Source organism: Microtus pennsylvanicus, chromosome X, assembly GCF_037038515.1.
Source record: "Microtus pennsylvanicus isolate mMicPen1 chromosome X, mMicPen1.hap1, whole genome shotgun sequence".
Lineage (NCBI taxonomy): Eukaryota > Metazoa > Chordata > Mammalia > Rodentia > Cricetidae > Microtus > Microtus pennsylvanicus.
In genome coordinates this window covers 99,058,910-99,076,920 of record NC_134601.1, presented here as the reverse complement: position 1 = coordinate 99,076,920, position 18,011 = coordinate 99,058,910, and the positions used below count along the sequence as shown (strand labels likewise).

General features: G+C 35.5%; 1 protein-coding gene across 1 annotated transcript in view; it reads right to left on the bottom strand.

Moving 5' to 3' along the window:
• The window catches only part of Il1rapl1 (interleukin 1 receptor accessory protein like 1), a 1,263,049-nt gene that overhangs the window by 661,618 nt on the left and 583,420 nt on the right, over window positions 1–18,011 (bottom strand). Inside the window, exon 3 of the mRNA XM_075958196.1 lies at window positions 2,806–3,085. Coding sequence (XP_075814311.1) covers window positions 2,806–3,085 — 280 coding nt within the window. The remainder of the gene's footprint in view (window positions 1–2,805; window positions 3,086–18,011) is intronic.

Below are 18,011 nucleotides of genomic sequence, written 5' to 3'. Positions count from 1 at the left end.
GAACTAAAAAAAAAACAATGAACACTATTCAGGAATAAAAAGAAATGCAACTGTCTGGATGGAATTCAAAGGAGTTATCCTGTGTGAAAAATCCAATTCCAAATGATTATATACTATATGATGGCTTCCATTTTGAGTATAATATTACGTAGAAAGAACATTACTATGAAAGAATAGGACAGCTCTTTGCACTGGTAGTGTTATTCTATATCTTGACTGCCCTCATGACATTATCCTCATTATGATATTGAACCAGATCTTTGAAAAATCTCAACATTGAACCTTGGGAAATCCTTCATGATATCTCTGAATATTAATTCTCTTTGCCAATTACAATTTTATAATTAATTCAGAATTACTTTTTGAATAAAAAAATCATAGATCAAACAATATGCCATCATGTGGGGCACTGGCCAGCTCTACATAGGAAACTTCCAATTGTGCATAATTCTCTAAAGTGATGAGTTAAAATTAAGAGGTCAAGAACTCATGAAAATCTGTATTCTTTTATAAAGTATGCTTATTCCTATAGCTAGTAATGATAGAAACAAACCATTACTGTCTTTCATTCATTTTATAAAACATTAAAATAAAAAATAAGGAAAAATTTAATAAAAATATTTTATATGATTCAAACAACTCTGTGATGTTGTTCTTTTAAAAGGATAAGGAAACTTTAGTTCATTATAGTAATAGTAAGCATAGATATTTTTTGAGTTAAAATACTCCACTGCATATATTTAGGTATATATGTGAATTAGATGTACATAAGGCCTGTTAAACTATGTCACTGGTAAGTTAATACCATACACTTAAGAGAAAAACTGGAAGCTTATCTTAAAAGCTCATGCTTTGAAACTTCTAAAATTCTTTGCTAGTGAATTATTTAGAAAGTAATCATGACAGTTTGTGACCTGTCTAATAGCTAACGATGTGCCAAAATTACAGAGACTCAACAATTTTAGGCTTGTAACTGTCAACAGCAAGTCATGTTGCTTTAAATGCTTTTCTTTTTTATAAAGATTTTGAGAACCTTTCTCCAAATTGGAAAAGGAAGCCGCACCATCATGAGCTGCAAATCAATGGCATGCTTGAATTTCAGTGGCAAAAGTTACTATTTCCTCACTTTGTCACTTCCTCTAGAATGCAGCTTGACACGCATTAAACTTTAAGCCTTTTTGCCTTTCAATTTCACCTTCCATTAAAATGTAGACATATTAACAGATGGCAAAAGGCATCATTTTGGAAAATTGTCAACTTTTCATTCATCCTTGCAACTCTAAATGCAGGGTCATTTTGTTGAAAGTTGTGAAAGGACTGGATCAGAGGTTATATTTAAACATATAAAAGAATTGCAGGTCAGTGCATTTGAAATTCAGATTACTAATGTGACACATTATTTTGCCATCAACAACAAATGAAGAAAATGAGTCCTTTAATACAATTGAACATGACAAATTTCAGATGAATGGTGGCCCTGCATTTATGTCTTATATAGTCCCCTGACATTTTACATGCCAGATAGAAAATATGAAATTAAATGATGGTTCAACATGAGCAGGTGGTCCTATACTAATATGGCAGTCATTCATCAATACTCACACTCACAACTTGTATATTTCTTTAACTTCTAATACATGGGTTTTTTTTTTTTTGTTTTGGAAGGTTCTTTTATGTTCAACTCTTAAGTGATTTTGAGGTATTTTAACACGCCAACATGCCTGTGGTGATGCTCTAGCATAAGCCACAGTACAGGCCACAGGAATGTTTGCTGTTAATCAGAATTTCAGAAGTAGAAGCTGAATTATAATTACAATAAATATTAAAGAATTTTTAAAACATTTTCACAGTTCACAGTCAACTACTTTAAACTTTTCATTATATTGCAAAACAGTGAAATTCAGAAACATCAATAACTATAACTAAACACACCTTCCTTCCTTATAATCAATCAGCTTGGTAACGGCATTCACTATCATTTATGAAAGGTGCTATTCACAGCCCATGAAAGGCTAAACATGCTTAAAGGGGGATTTTTAACTGTTAATATGTTAAATGGATCCTGTTTTAATGCATTAAGTAAAATGCATATCTTTTATTTTATGCTGAAAATATTTATAAATATGCAATTAATTTCTTTATGGATAATAGCAAATACTTGTTACTAACTTTGATCCTTGCTCATAAAGACTCAGATTTTGTTTTGACTAGTAGTTGTCATTAACATAGGTTCTGTAACAAAATCTTTATGTTCCCTAATAGGTCAACATTACCCTTCTTTCTGTGTGTGCACAGGCACCATACACACACACACACACACACACACACACACACACACATACACACACACACATACACACACACACATAAAACACACCACTATTACCTAAATCATCTTTGCATGTGTGCATAAACCAGAGGAGTCTCTGCTCTGTCTGTGAAGGTCAATAACAAAATGTTACTGCCTATTTAGCAATAAACTATGTGTCTCTTCTGCAATACTTTGCTTACATTTTATTTGCAACATTTTACTTCCTCTATAAATTTTATTTCATAGTCTTTAGTAATTTTTGGCAACAGAGGTAGATACCCAGATGGTATCTCTTTTCTCCATAAGCTTGAAATAATGTCTCAATATAAATTCCAATCCCATCTTTTTATGATTTAGATTCTAAATTTTAGTACATGGCAACACATGCAAATATTGAGACAATGTGTACAGTTGAAAGTGACAGAAGGAAGCTTTAAGTATTAGAAAACACTATGTAGTTTCATTGAGTCAATAATAATTTCATTAAAAGGTACCTGATGACACAGGCATAAAGCCCACTGTCCTGTAGTAATGTTGGTCTGAACCAAATGGAGTCTTCTTCTTTGCTCATTCTACTTCCATCAAAGGCAATGGGCTCTTCAAAATCTCCAGGACCAGAGCTTTTATACCACATTAAGCTGAGTCCAGCGCTTTGGGCAAGGGAGTAGTTTGTTCTGATATAACCATAAAAGAGTGCACACTTGATTCTAACAGGCTCTCCCACCAAAACTTGGTATTTCTTGATATCAACAGACCAGTCAGTGCATCCATCAGCTGCAATAATAAAGAGGAGAGAGAATAAAATATTAGAGAAAAGAATTAGCAACATACTTTTTCATTCATTCATTTATGTAACTGTTTACAGAGTCTATGAACTGAGTCAGACTTATACTAGACATAGAATACATACAGTGATGAAGAATACTGAGAATTGTCCGATAAAAGTAGTTTACTCTGCCGGCAAACAATGCATTGTTTACTTGCTCCTTCCAATGTTTAGTTTTAGCTTGTATCACTAAGATCATTATTTATTTATTGTTGCTCGGGTTTAAATATACCATTTATGCTGTTCTGTAAAAATAATTCTGGGCCTTTAAAATATTTTTCCTTTGTTCTGTAGAATTGAAGCTTTGTCAATAGAGGGGGCCAGAGAGACGTTGCTGTTCTAGTATGCTTACTTGGCAGGTTTTTTTTTCAGCAAATATGGCTCCCCAGCACCTGACTCGGGAAGTGAATGGTATCCAGCAGCTTGGTAAATGTTTTAGCAATCCTTCAGATGAGACATCTTCTAATCAATCTTTCCCCCAAGAAATTCAGAAAGACTGTTGGCAATCTCTGGGGCAGTTGTATTACCATCAGGTTCTACTAATGCAGAAACTCTATGGTTTGTCACATTCAGTTAAGCCAGACAATACATTCCTAGTAATGTTTGCATCTCTGCCCTGGGGATAGACAAATAATGGGATCCATTGCTTGGAAGTTCAATTTCGTTGATCTGGACAATGGTAATCAATATTCTGTCAACTAAAACTTTCTTTTGCTATGAACTGAATATTTGTGCAGCCTCCTCCCCAGCAAAAATTGAAGCAGTAACAGTATAATACACTGGTGTTTGGAGAAGGAACCAGGTATGGGTGTTTGGAATTAGATGAGGTCAGATGGCCGTGGCTCCTTCTGATAGGATTAGTGCCCTTAGATGTAGAGACATGAAAGTTTGCTTTTTCTTCCATTGGGGCTCAAAAAAAGATCATAGTGTAAGTACACGGAATGAAGGTAGCCACTTGTAAAGAGAGCCATCACTAGAACTGAACTGCTTGATACCTTAATATTGGAATTCCCAGGTACCAGTACTGGGAGAAATGAGCTAACATTATATAAGCCACTCCATCTATTAGATTTTGTTATGGAAGCCCAAGCAGAACTATATATATATCTTATATCTAGTATTTCACATTTCACTTTACTATTACAATCTCTTCTTACATTTCATAATTCTCTATAATTTTATCATTTATGATAAAAAAAATTTGTGAAAATTACAGTGTAGTTCTTTCACTCTTTAGACCCATACCGATAACTTCAGAAATGAATATGTCATAGTTAAAATATATAGAAAGAAATAAAAATGAGTTGTGCTCTGATAGCAGTTTCGCAATCAAACTCAAGGGTAAACAGTTACTGCTCTGATGTCTGTGAGTATTGAGGAAAATATATAAATAAGAAACCGTGGAGGAAAATGAAGAAGCTAAGGGTTATGGTTTTTCTTTATATACTTTCCAAAGGGACCATTTTCCAAATTTCAGACAAACTATTATTGCATGGCAATAATGACCTGCGACTTTCTATATGTCTAAACTGCTATGTACTTAACTCAGCTGCTGAATCTTAGAACAGCAGGCATATTCCCATATATCCGGTAACAGCATCTTTTAATATCCCCTTCCTGATACACACACAAAATAGTAGATTCCAACATTACTGATACACCAACACTGTTCATATGCCTGAGTCATCAGTAACTTCTGAGATAAAATATGACAAATTATCTATTACAATAAGGTCTACTCAAAATATTTGAACAAATATTTAGATTATGAAATTGCTTTCTTTTTCAATATTTCTAATATTTTTCATTATTTTTACAACTTTTTCTTTCTCATCCCATGTGTTCATTTTTTTCCATTAATTAGTACAAAATAATTTAGAGGCATGATGACATTTTACTCCAACACACGGCAGTATCTCCTTAAAAGCCATTTTGATTATATCACAAAGTAGTTTTTAGCATTGTACTTTAAAGACATCTCAAATTTTAAAAGGATATGTGATCACCTAAAATTGTACTCTTGCTGACTAAAATTATTATTGATTCATTCAATTCTTTCAGGTTTTCCTTATTTCAGTGTCTAAGTTGTGCTTACTTGGAAAAATCACGGGAAAAAAAAGCATATTTCTATATACTTTTGATTATGTAAGAACAAGGCAAATTTTCTATTTTTTCTTCTTAGTTTTTAAAAATTACTATGAGTTAATTGTAGAGGACAGTATTAAATCTGTTTTTCTTTATTCTAGAATAAAACATCCTTCTATCAAGTCTCATTTAAAAAGTTTAACCTTCAATGTGAAGATTCCATGACAACAGCCTCTTTCCATATTTCTCCGCGGTAATACTTCTTTACAATCAATGAGAGTTTATGAAGCTAGAAAATTGTGTGGGAAAATAAAAGAAGGAAACTGTATCCTTATTTCTTTCTTCTACCACCCTTAAATTTGAGGGAATTTAGATGAAGACGGTGATGGAATAGGGACAAAGAACTAATTGCTTTCTAGAGAGTTCATACTGAAGCATCATTTCATGAACAAAAGCTATATACACTGGAAAATGTCAATATATTCAAATGAGATTAGAAAAAGTATTTTAATTAAGTCACTATTCCTACATATGTAAGAGCTCAAAATATTTCCATGGTAACAAGCTTAAAGGTTGAATTCTAAAAAAAAAATATAATCATAGAACTCACACATATTGCATCCTAATATGAATATTTAAGTGTCAGGTGTGGTGGAACATGTCCATAATCCACAGACACAAGAGGTGAAGACGGGAGAATCAGGTGATGAAGGCTAGCCTGAGGTATACAATGAATTTACGGTCAGCCCACATTACTTAGCTAAATCTCACCAATTAAAAAAAAATGAAATAAAAAAAACTTTATAAAAGTGATATAGTTCAGTGGTAGGGTGCGTGGTGAGCACGTATAAGGCACTGTGTTTAAACTAAACAAAATGTAAGTGTTAGATTTAAAAAAAGACATCAATAATTTTGTCAGAAATGATCAATTCAACTTCTTTACTGAGCTGATAATTCTTGTCTCTAGATTATTTTTTGTTGTTAAATACTCACAACTCAGTTATTTCCTTATGTATTCATGTATGGAGAACCAGGTTCATTTGAGTTCACAGTCTTGTTGAAGATATATATATATATATATATATATATATATATATATATATATATATATATATCTTCGTAATCTAAAACAGGGCTGGAGTTATGAGAATTTGCAGTGATGGTTCTGGTAATATTTCATGAAAAGGAGATACTGGAGATATATGTGGAACTTTAGCAAGTTGACCACACTAAGAAAAAGCAGACAAATACAGACATGAAGAAAAAAAAGTCATATAAGTATGATACTGCATGTTTCATAAGAATTACTAACGAATTTGTGTTGTCTCTAAAATTTAAGGCAAAAAAATAGCAAGATATAAAAGGAAAGAGGTAAACAAAGGAAGGATCTATTGTTGGTTTTAAGAGATGTTTAAAAGTGTTTAGATTCCTTGTAAGAGCAATGGTGTACCTTGAAGCATTTCAATCAGAGAGTGGTAGAGTCAGTTTAATAGTTTTCCCCTTAATGTACTATACAGAATTTTGGGTCCACGTATAAATTAGAAGAAGGTTTTAACCAGAGAAGTAATACGTACAAGGCCTGAATTCAGCAGACACAGTAGAGATGTAATATTTGTCAAAGATTTCAGAGGTACAAATGGTCAGGAGTAGTCAATTGACTGAATATAAATAGCAAGAGAGAGAAGTAAGATAAATTTACTTAGTAACTCATGATTTTGGTTGTGTTATAGACTTAACAATTTCATAATAGGAAGTCAAAGTTCTTTATGTATCAAGTGGTAATGTCATTGAAAGGCATTTTATCATGTTCTCATTAAAAGATTTTAGACTATGAACATACAGAGAATTTTAAAAGTCTCAATAGATGGAGTTAAAGTGTTTTCTTGTATTTTCTGTTTTTCTAAATGGAACTAACCAGAAGTGAATGTCTGGCATAATGGCATCAATAGATTTTACCCTTTGAAGGTGAAGTAACCCAAAGCTGAAGATTTGATTGTCAGTTATAAATAAAGGTCATGTGTGCAGTATATCACAAAAACTGAACAAAAGACTGAGGATAGGTTTTAAATAGGCACTGACAGATTCGCTTTCAAAATATAAACGTCATAATTAAAATCTGTCATAATTACAGTTGTCATTTTAAGGGAAAAGCAGAAGCCACTGCAAGTTAATCTGTGCTAAGGACAGCAAACCCCACCAAAAGCTAACCTTTGCATTCCACTTGCATTCACAAAATGCATTGGACCCAACTTTACTTTCTTAATCACATTTACCAGGTGGTGGATTGCTTCCAGATTTTTCCCTTTAAAAATATATACAGTGTAACAACTTTGGAAGAGCGCTTTCAAATATTTTGGTAAGTTCTAAGATATGATGCTTCTCAGGAGGCTCTGCCAATTATCCTGAACACAGCCTCTAGAAACCTTTTGTCTGATAAGGCCTAAAAATTACTATCAATCAGCCTTTCAAAGTAGGTCATCTCTAGGTGAGTGTAGACCTTGCTTAGCTGTAATCGTGTTCCTTCTAAGATAGGTTTCCCTGTTGATCAGGGAAAAGCTGGCTCCTAGATAAACAATAACTGAATAACGTAGTTTACCATGGTCATATTTAATCTCTAAATTCTAACAGGTACTGCTAATTTGAAAACAACAATATCGCTTTGCATGTTATATATTTTGTAAGGATTTCCTTCAAACAAGCATTTGATTACAGTTAATAAAATAGAAGGGAAACTAGAGGAGAATAAAGCATTCACAAGCTATTATCTTAACATATATATATTAGACTTATAAGTTATTTCAGGATTCCCCCAACGAGAAGCAAATTCACAATATGGAAGTTAATGCAGCAATTGTATGTATCATTGAGTATAAAATAAAATAAAGTCATCACTGAGAATGACAACAGGGAGATTACATAAACCATGTTTCAAATCAGTCTTTAGTGTTTCCATTCTATCATAGTAAACAACCACTTTGTTGTTGGATCACTACAAATGTGGAAATATTCTGGAGACTTTAGGATCCAGGGAAAGCAGAAATAGACTTTAAAAAATAAATAGAGATGACTCAGCCAGAATATCATACATTTTTATCATATTCAGCCCAATTCCCTCATATTCACTTCCTATTCTATATGATACAACTTTGTGTACTCCAAATTAAAAAAAAAAGTATATTGAATACCATTAGGTCTACCTATATACTCTCAAGTATGTGACTGGTGCGGGAAAATTGTCTGTATTCTCTCAAGCATGTTTTAAATAAATGCTAATTGGCCAGTCAGGAAGTATAGGCGGGAAAACCAGACAGGAAGTAGAAATGATGTAATGAGAACAGGAGAATTCTGGGAAGGAGGAACTTGATTTTTCCCACTCCTGCCCAGACCACCAAAGCAGCAGGATGTGATCTGCCCCACTGGAAAAAAAAAAGATCCTGAGCCACATGGCTAACATAGATCAGAAAAATGGGTTTATCAAGATGTGAGAGTTAGCCAGTAAGAGGCTAGAGCTAATGGGCTAATCAGCTTATAATTTATGTGTGATTTTCTTTGGGGCTAAACAGCTGGGGGTACCGGGCAGGACAGAAAACCCCAACAACAAACAAGCAGCCTGGCCCCCCGTGTTACATGTGACCATCAACTGGAGCATTTTAGAGCTGTCTGGAGCCACTCCCTTTAAAACCGCTAATTCTCCCTTTTCTGTTAGCTATCAGTTACCAGCACATCCTCAGGAAGAGGTGGGGCTATGTGGCTACTTCTCCCTTTAATGCTGGAATTTTATCTTTTTATCCCTTCCTAGGCAAGAACATCCAAACTGAGGAGAAGTCAATGAAGTTTGGAGTAACAGCCTGGTATTGATCCCCCTGTCCTGCGTATAAATAATAAAACTCTGCTTTCTCTGTCTAGCTGTGTTTCTGTCTCTGTCTTAATCTTTCCTGTGTGTGTGTGGGGGGGTACAGGTGTGCCGACTCATGTGTGTGCCTGCTGGGGATTAAACCCACATCTATTTTTATATTCATTTTAAATATAAACTCTTCTACTGAGACGTATCCCTATCTCTTAAATATCTTTCTGATAATCTGATACATTTGTATAACTTTAGTTTTTGCCTAAAGTACTTGGTTCTCTAGAGTAATCATTCATCTACCCTACAACTTTAAACACACACACACACACACACACACACACACACACACACTTGACTCTAGCTTGTTTTTTTTTTTTATTTTTATTGGTCCTGTAAAGTCCCCTTAGGAACTCGAACTAAAATGTAAAATTACTGTCCTCTCTAACCAGACATCTTCTCCTGAGAAAGCAAAAGGAAATATAGAGCTGTAAATGTAGTGCTTTTTTATCTCCGTGATCCAGGTAAATCAATTCTAGTCTTAGGTTGTTTTTTTCATGTGTCATTTCTTTTCGGATTTGGAATTTATCTAATCAATATCTTGTATAAAGACTCAAAGGAAAATAATCCCGATTACCAGTCATACTTAAATGTGTTAATGGAAACTTTATGCATAACTTGTTTGTCCATCATGTTATGCCATTCACTACTCTGTCCCCACTGTAGTCCAGAGGATGCTATAGATGCTAATGGTATCGTGGTGAAAATAATAAATTTCCAATTCTTTGAGAAGTCAGATAAAAATCATCAGAATACATTGTATCAAGAAGTAAAATTGTCATCATCGGCTCTGCAGCAGGACACCTCGAGAAACTTTTCCTGCCCCTCTCATGCCATCTCCTGTAGGTCCCACAGGTCTTCCACAATTCGCCCCTCCCCATGCATTGGTTTGTCCCAGCCTCCAACCCCAGCAGGTACCCCATGATAACTCAGGAGCTGCTCCTGCCAAGGCAACAAGTAGGCTGACAGTGGATCCACCCATGTCTTCTGCTCCTCCAGACTCACCCACCCCATTCTCATCCTCAGCTCTGTAGCTGAAAACATACTGTGCCCACCCTTTCTTCTCTGACCCCACCCTCGACAGATCACAATGATCTTCTTCAAATCCTTCCTTCCCCAAGCTCATCTCAGTAACCCAGCCTCCAACACCAGCAGACATTCCCTGTGAACACACCCGCTGAGCAGGCCAAGGAAAGGGGTAAGCTAACTGAAGATCTTCACCACCATCTCCTCTCCCTTCTTCTCCCAACCCATTTCTCCAGCCTTATTCCTAGCTTTGCAATGGAAAACCTGCGACAACCTTCTCTACCCACCTGTTGCCATTTCTTGTAGATCCCACAAAGCCCAGAAACTCTCTCTACTCACTTGTTGCTTTATCCCAGCCCCTAAGTCCAGCAGGCACTTCATGATAACCCACAGACCACTTCTGCAAGGGAAGCATGTATGTTTTAAGTAGACCTCCCCTCTCCTTCCGTTCTCTAGATCCAACGCCCCAGTCTCATCCCCAGTCCAATACCAGACCTCATAGAGAGTGATCTCTCTTCACCATCACTCCTCATTCCAATAAGATGAAATAAATGGATTCTTGTTGAACACTCTGCTCTTCTTCCTTATGTGAACCCCCTTGCATCCCCTAGCCTATCCCCAATGTCAGCTCCCAATATCAAAAAGCACATTTTATTTGGAATCCCCAATAGTTACAAGTCTTAAGACCAAAGAAAGTTCTTACCAGGCACCATACAAACAGCATACTCTCCAAAAACCATGAAAGGAAACAGAAACCAAGGAACAAAATATCCATCCAACAAAGACAAATCCAGAAATTAGCACCTATACCTATAATCATTTCAGTTCCAGATACCTAGATGTCGTGGTAAAAACACAATAACAGTTAGGGTAATATATCTCCACTAGATCCCAGATGCTCTTCCACAGCAGGTCTTGGATATTCCAACATAACTGAAGCACAAGCAAAACTCCTTAAAACCTTCTAATGAACGGAGGTCAAGTTGGGGGAAAGACCGAGAGGGAGAACAATGAAAGAGATATCTTGAGAGAATCATTACGGGGTTTGGGAGAAACCAGATGCTAAGTCAATGCATCTTTATGTGCAGATGATATGATAGAAAAAATACATAACTAAGCCCAAAAATTCCACCAGGGAACTCTTAAAACTGATAAACACTTTCAGCAAAGTAGCTGGGTACAAGATAAACTCACTAAAATCAGAAGCTCCCTCCCCGACACATATAGAAATGACAAATGGACTCAGAAAGAAATTAGGGAAACAACACCTTTAAAAATAGTCACAAATATTATAAAATATGTTGGAGAAACTCTAACTAATCAAGTGAAAGACTTCTATGATCAAATACCTCAAGTCTTTGAAGAAAGAGATTGAAGAAATATAATAAGATAAAAAGATCTCCTATTCCCATGGATCAGTAGGATTAATATAGTAAAAATTACCATCCTACCAAAAACAATCTACAGATTCAGTGAAATTCCCTCTCAAAATTTCAAGAATAATTCTTCCCAAATCTTGAAAGGACAATTCTCAATTTTATGAAAATCAACAACAACATAAAATCTAGGATCGCTAAGTCAATCCTGAATAATAAAATAACTTCTGGAGAAAGAGAGAGAGAGAGAGAGAGAGAGAGAGAGAGAGAGAGAGAGAGAGAGAGAGAGAGAGAGAGAGAGAGAGAGAGAGAGAGAGATAGGAGAGAGAGAGAGATAGGAGAGAGAGAGAGATAGGAGAGAGAGAGTCCTTGGAACACCACTACATAAATGTGATGTCTCTATCAAATCCCTCCCCCTCAAAATTCTGGGAAAACTATGCAAGAATAGGCAGAAAAAGTGTAAGAGCCAGATGTGATGAAGGATACCAGAAGAACAAGGCCCTCTAAATCAAATAGATAAGGCTCATACTCATATAAACTCACAGAGACTACAAAAACAAGGACAATCCCTAAATGAGTTTGTACTAAGTTCTCTGTGTATATATTATAACCTCACCTTAGTAATTTTATGGGTCTTCTGAATGTGTGAACAAGTGGATCTCTGATTATTATTACTGCTCTTGGGACTCTTTCCCTTCTGTTGGTTTGCTTTGTCCAAGCTTAATGTGATAACTTTTGTTTTATCTTATTACACTTTATGTTTTGTTTTTAATCTCTCAGAAGCCTGTTCCTTTCTAAGGAGAGGCAGAGATAGAGTGGCTCCAGATGGGAGAAGAGGTAGGGAGGAACTGGTAGGAGTAGAGGGGGAAGCTGTAATTAGAATATATTTTATGAGAAAGTAGTAATCTATTTTCAATAAAAGGAAAATGGAGGGGGAAGGAAAAATATTGTAGACTTTGAAGACATGTCTCAGTGAGTAAAATTCTTGTCACAGAGGCAACAGAACATGAGTTTGGAGCCTCAAAAATCATGTGAAACCTAGACAAGGATGATAGCTTCCTATATTTTCAATACTTAGAAGATGGTAGTGAGGAAGCATGAAGAGCAATACATGCACAGACATATGTATACACATTCACCCAAACATTCGCAAATATGCATACACATGCACAATATACAAAAACACAAAATAAAATTATACTTGTAATCTGGGAACTTAGACATTATTTTACTTTCACAGGATCCCATGGAAAGAACATTGCTCCACATGATAGCTCAAAGTAATTCTAGAAGACGATGTCCGCTCTCCCAACAAAGTTTGTCCTCAGGGTTAGGGACATCATTTAGGGGTTGATTATAATTAGTATAGGTTTGAGGGTTGGGGGGAGAATTTTTAAGGCTCAGAGATCTCTTTGGGAAAAAAAGGGGAAACTGAATGGGATAATAGATAAGTATGAGCTTACTCATACTAGTAATAATAGTGAGTAATGGAGTGAATACTTGTGAGATATTATTTATAAGCAATTTACATTGGCATAGATTCTTGTATATTGATACAAACTTAAATTCTATTAAATATATTCCTGTTTTCATCTACAATATTTGCATATGTAGGCAAAGTTATTTTGTCATATTGTATGCATTCATGCCTCTACCTCTGCTTAAAACATTTTTGTATATTCTTACAATTTTAGGAAATATTTATCATATTGCAATGTACATATCTACCTATGATCAAGATACTTATACATTGTTTACATTTTGAGGTCATTGTGCTTATTTGTTGCACAGCTGATTGTTATTTAATATTCTAATATTAAGTCTTATTCTTTCAGTTATATAAGTATTAAGACTTATAGATCAATAGTCATTTATGTTTGTCATACTTATAGCTAGACTAATCAGGTTCTTTAGACATATAGAAATTATATTCTTCATAGATAGGTAATCTTAACCATTTCAAGAGCTGTAGAATATGGCATTTAAATAACTTAGGGTTCTCTTGAAGTGAGACATGATTTTTCCTGGCAGCACCGATCTATTCCCGAGGCAATGTTGAGCACCAATGACACTCTACTCGGTGCTTGTTTTCTTCTTGGCAAAACTGGCCTTTGGGCAAGGAACTGCCCATGCATTGACCACTGACAAAATGCGCTCTGTCCAGACAGGACAAGCAGGATACAAGAAAAAAGACTGCCAAATCTTGCAAGACAAGGTAAGATGGTTTTGAAAAATGTCTTGCCTCAGAAAATGATCTGTCAGTTACTCTAGGCCTTAGCCAAAGTTGGTTGCTCTAACATTGACAATGAGACTTTGGGTGATTGCCCAGTTAGCCAGTTGTCTCTGTCATCTGTTGCACATTTTAGAAGTTGCTTGATTACACTTCCTGCTTACTCAAGTAATTTCTGTAGGAAGTCTTGCAGCTTGTGGTTACCTGCCTACTGGGGCATGGCCTCTTATACTATATACGCTGATGTAAAGCATACATCCAGCCTCTTTTCCGGCCTCTCTCTCTCTGTTCCAATTGCAGATTTAAATTCTGATCTCCATTCCAGCAGAGGATTCTGATTTGTGAGTTTACCCCTAAATAAATAACCATCTATTTCTCAATTCTGAGCAAGTGTGAGATTTCTTTTAAGCATCCATTCCACAAGTAGTGTTATTTCCCTACTCGGATCTTCAATGGGGTTGAAGACTAGATAGTTGTAGCTACTTTCCTCTCATGACTTGGTCAAGTTATTTATTATACAAGACAAAAACTAATTAGGATAGGATAATTATTGAAACATTTATCACATGTTTCTTGCTTGACATATTTGTTCTTATTGTATATAATTTTGTATTAGTCTTAGAATGCTCTTATTTAAACAAAAGGGGGAGGTGCTGTAGGAATTCCTACCGCCAGTAGCCTTTAAGTTACTTGTCCACTTGGGCATGCCCTCTTATACTATAAGTCTTGCAGCTCGTCATTTCACATCCACGTTAAAGAAGTAGAAAGCACTTCGTGTTTCTTTCCACTAACTTTTCTTTTACTATTTGTACATTCCATAATCTGGCAAGAAAAGGATGCCACCTACAGTGGACAGAATTTTCCAACTCATGGCAGTTCAGATAATCCCCACAGGTGTGCTAGAAGCCCTTCTAAAGCCTGTAAAGTTGACAACACTGATCATCATAAGCATTTTCCTGATGATAAGGAAATCACATTGCCTTGGGAGCTTGTTTGTTTGTGTACCTTTCCCGTGAACCAAGAGAAAGTCAATGATGACAGCCATCAGAAAGACAGAATAAAGGTTCAGAGTAAGTGTAAGAGCTTCTCAGATAATTGGTTAGAAAAATAACAAGAGATTGACGTTGGCCTGTGTGCTGTCTATGATTCATTTGCAGCCTCTAGACTAAACAGCCTGAGTAGGAGTTCTTCAAACACCCTGGACCATCCTCATTAGTTATTGAAGTTTACCAAACACTTTTACTTCAAAAATGCCTTGACTTTGCATTTTAAAATTCTATATATACTTATGACCATCTCGATGTTCCTTCTTCTTTTTGAAGGTTTCATTCTTTGAGCCACTCATAGATAATATGAAGGAATTTCTCCTGTTTAAGATTATTATTCTCTCCTTGTTCTATGCTAATTCAGCTGGAGAGCTGTCTTCTTTGAACCTCTATTCTTCTGTTATCAGCATTTAAAATGAAAAAAGAAGTGCCTAAAACAATGACTATAATAAAGTTGATGTTCTTTGTTCCATTCTTTCAGATAAACTGAGCCAAAACCCACCACATTATTTGGGCAAATACAAGCAGATGTAGACTGTACTGCAAAAAAATATGATTTACTGTGTTTTGTTACTGTGAGCATAAATAAAGATTTGATAAAAATATGTACTATTTTGCTGTATATGGTCCATGTATTAAGAGTAAGACATGGGCTGGAGAAAGAGATAAAAGTAATTGCCAGGAAGAAAGGACTGGAGTTTAGACTCTCAGTACCAATGAAAAGGCTTAGTGAGTGTGGTAGCCTGACTATAGTTTCAGCATTTGCAAAGCAGAGACAAGGATAAGCAGAGAGCTCTGGCTTCATCTCAGTACCATTGTCACCCTTGGTTTTCTACATGAGCCAGCATACACATGAGTAAGTAGACTCCATTACAAACGTATGTGCCTATACATATGCAAACATGCAAATACCCATGCACACCACAGATATGGACATGTGAAACATAATAAAACAATACTATTACTTTAATTATATATTTTAATATTGTTCTGAATTTTAAGTCTCTTTATATATTTAGTCATTTATTTGGAGAAGACATACATATCATTCCGCAACATGCATGTGGAAATTAAGACACATATTTTTAAATTCTATGACCTGGTTCACTTTTTCCACCATTTAGGTACTAAGATTAAACTCAGATTATTAAACTGAATGGCAAGTGCTTTAAAAGTGAACCATCTCATCACCTTATTTTTTAAATGCATTTAATTATTTATTTTGGATTCTTTATTGAATCTATACCTATGTAAAATATTGAATAATTATTTGCATCTTTGTATTCATTTTCAAGAATTAGAAATCAATCCTCTTTGTTAGCATTGTATCTGAAGCTTGCTTAACTCTAATTAAATAACTAGAATTACCTACATATCTATATGTATCTGTTATAGCATTGTTGGGGCATATAATGCAATTAGTGTTTTCAATAAATGAGTGGTTACTGAAGTAAATATTCATTTCCATTGGTACAGACATCCAGTAGCTTATGTTAGAACATTCACAAATGACTATTTTTTTAGATATTTTATGTTTGCTAATTTGGATAAAGTAACAATAATAATATTTATAATATTACATGCTGCAACTTTTTAATCAGAGCAGTTGGATTATACAGGTCAGAATACACATAAAATTTCAGTAAATCCTTTATGATCTATTAAATATCACATTGTTTTGTGTTCCTAAGATGTGTTGTTTATTCGTGTCTGTCTCTACAAAACTCCTCTAGTTGGATGAGAAAACAGGTATAGACATACAGATAGGTATGAAGGCATTGTTAGTCTTGAGTCTTTTGAACCCCTGGGATACTTGTTAGACACTGAGTTCAATAAGAACATGATGAGCAACAGACAAAACAAACACTGATCAAATTTAATCCTTTCCTCAATTTACAGGTTCCTCCCAGGGAAAGGCCTGTTGGATGGCAAGATATTTGCCCTGCAAATTAGTCCTTTATAGACCAATAACAGGGCTCAAGGCACAGACTTACTTTTATCTCATTGTTGCTTTAAAGCAAGTAACAGAACAGAATTACATTTTTAAAGATTGCAAGTTATAAAAGGTCTTTAAATTTTATAAAATTCCCAAGTAGACTGTTGTTTTCAGCAATGAGCATATAATCATGCATTACAGTTAAAATCATATTTAATGTAACTCCACATATACTATCTACTATTTACTACTTGAAGCTTGCTGATTTCCAACAATTACTGCAACTAGTATTTTCTTTTTAATTCGGGGAAACTGTCTTTTACAAGGGACTGTTCTGTGCATACCCACATTGAATAAAAACATAAATGGAGGCATTTCAGTAGTAGAGCCAGCAATGTTGGAGAAATAGAATAAATGTTTTATTCTATCCTTTTGCTAGGTAACTGCCTTTCATTTTCTCAAAATGAAATAACAGGGAATGAAATCTGTTCAGAAAGATAAAAGAATGATTAAAGAATGAGCTGGAATTTAAAGAGTATCTGAAATTCTCATTGTAATACTTGAGAAGAAGAAATTTCAAGTCAATTTAATAGTTCAGGTATGTAGGCAAGTAAAGGATAAAGATTAGAAATGGGAGGGAACTGATAATTAGAATTTCTAAAATATCTCCAGGTAATGCTTGAGTTTCACAGGTGACAATTTATGGACCACTGCCCCAAAGAAGGTGTGCAAAGGGAGTGTTATTATCTGCTCAGCTTTAGAAGGATGACTACAGTTTCAATATCAAAGATAAATTAGAATTGGACAGCTTGGAGCCAAAAGGGAGATCTCTCTCTCTCTCTCTCTCTCTCTCTCTCTCTCTCTCTCTCTCTCTCTCTCTCTCTCTCTCTTTTCTTTTTCTCTCTTTCTCCTCCTCCTCCTCCTCCTCCTCCTCCTCCTCCTCCTCCTCCCTCCTCCTCCTCCTCCTCCTCCTCCTCCTCCTCCTCCTCCTCCTCCTCCTCCTCCTCCTCCTCCTCCTCCTCCTCCTCCTCCTCCTCCTCCTCCTCCTCTTCTTCTTCTTCTTCTTCTTCTTCTTCTTCTTCTTCTTCTTCTTCTTCTTCTTCTTCTTCTTCTTCTTCTTCTTCTTCTTCTTCTATATTTCCCTGCTCCTGTATCCATCCTTCATTTATCCCAACCATCCCATTCCACCAAGCTCTCCTCATCCTCCCCTTCTCACTTGTCTCTCCCCATCTCCCCTTTCCCCCATCCCACCCCAACCCCCAGTTCCCAAT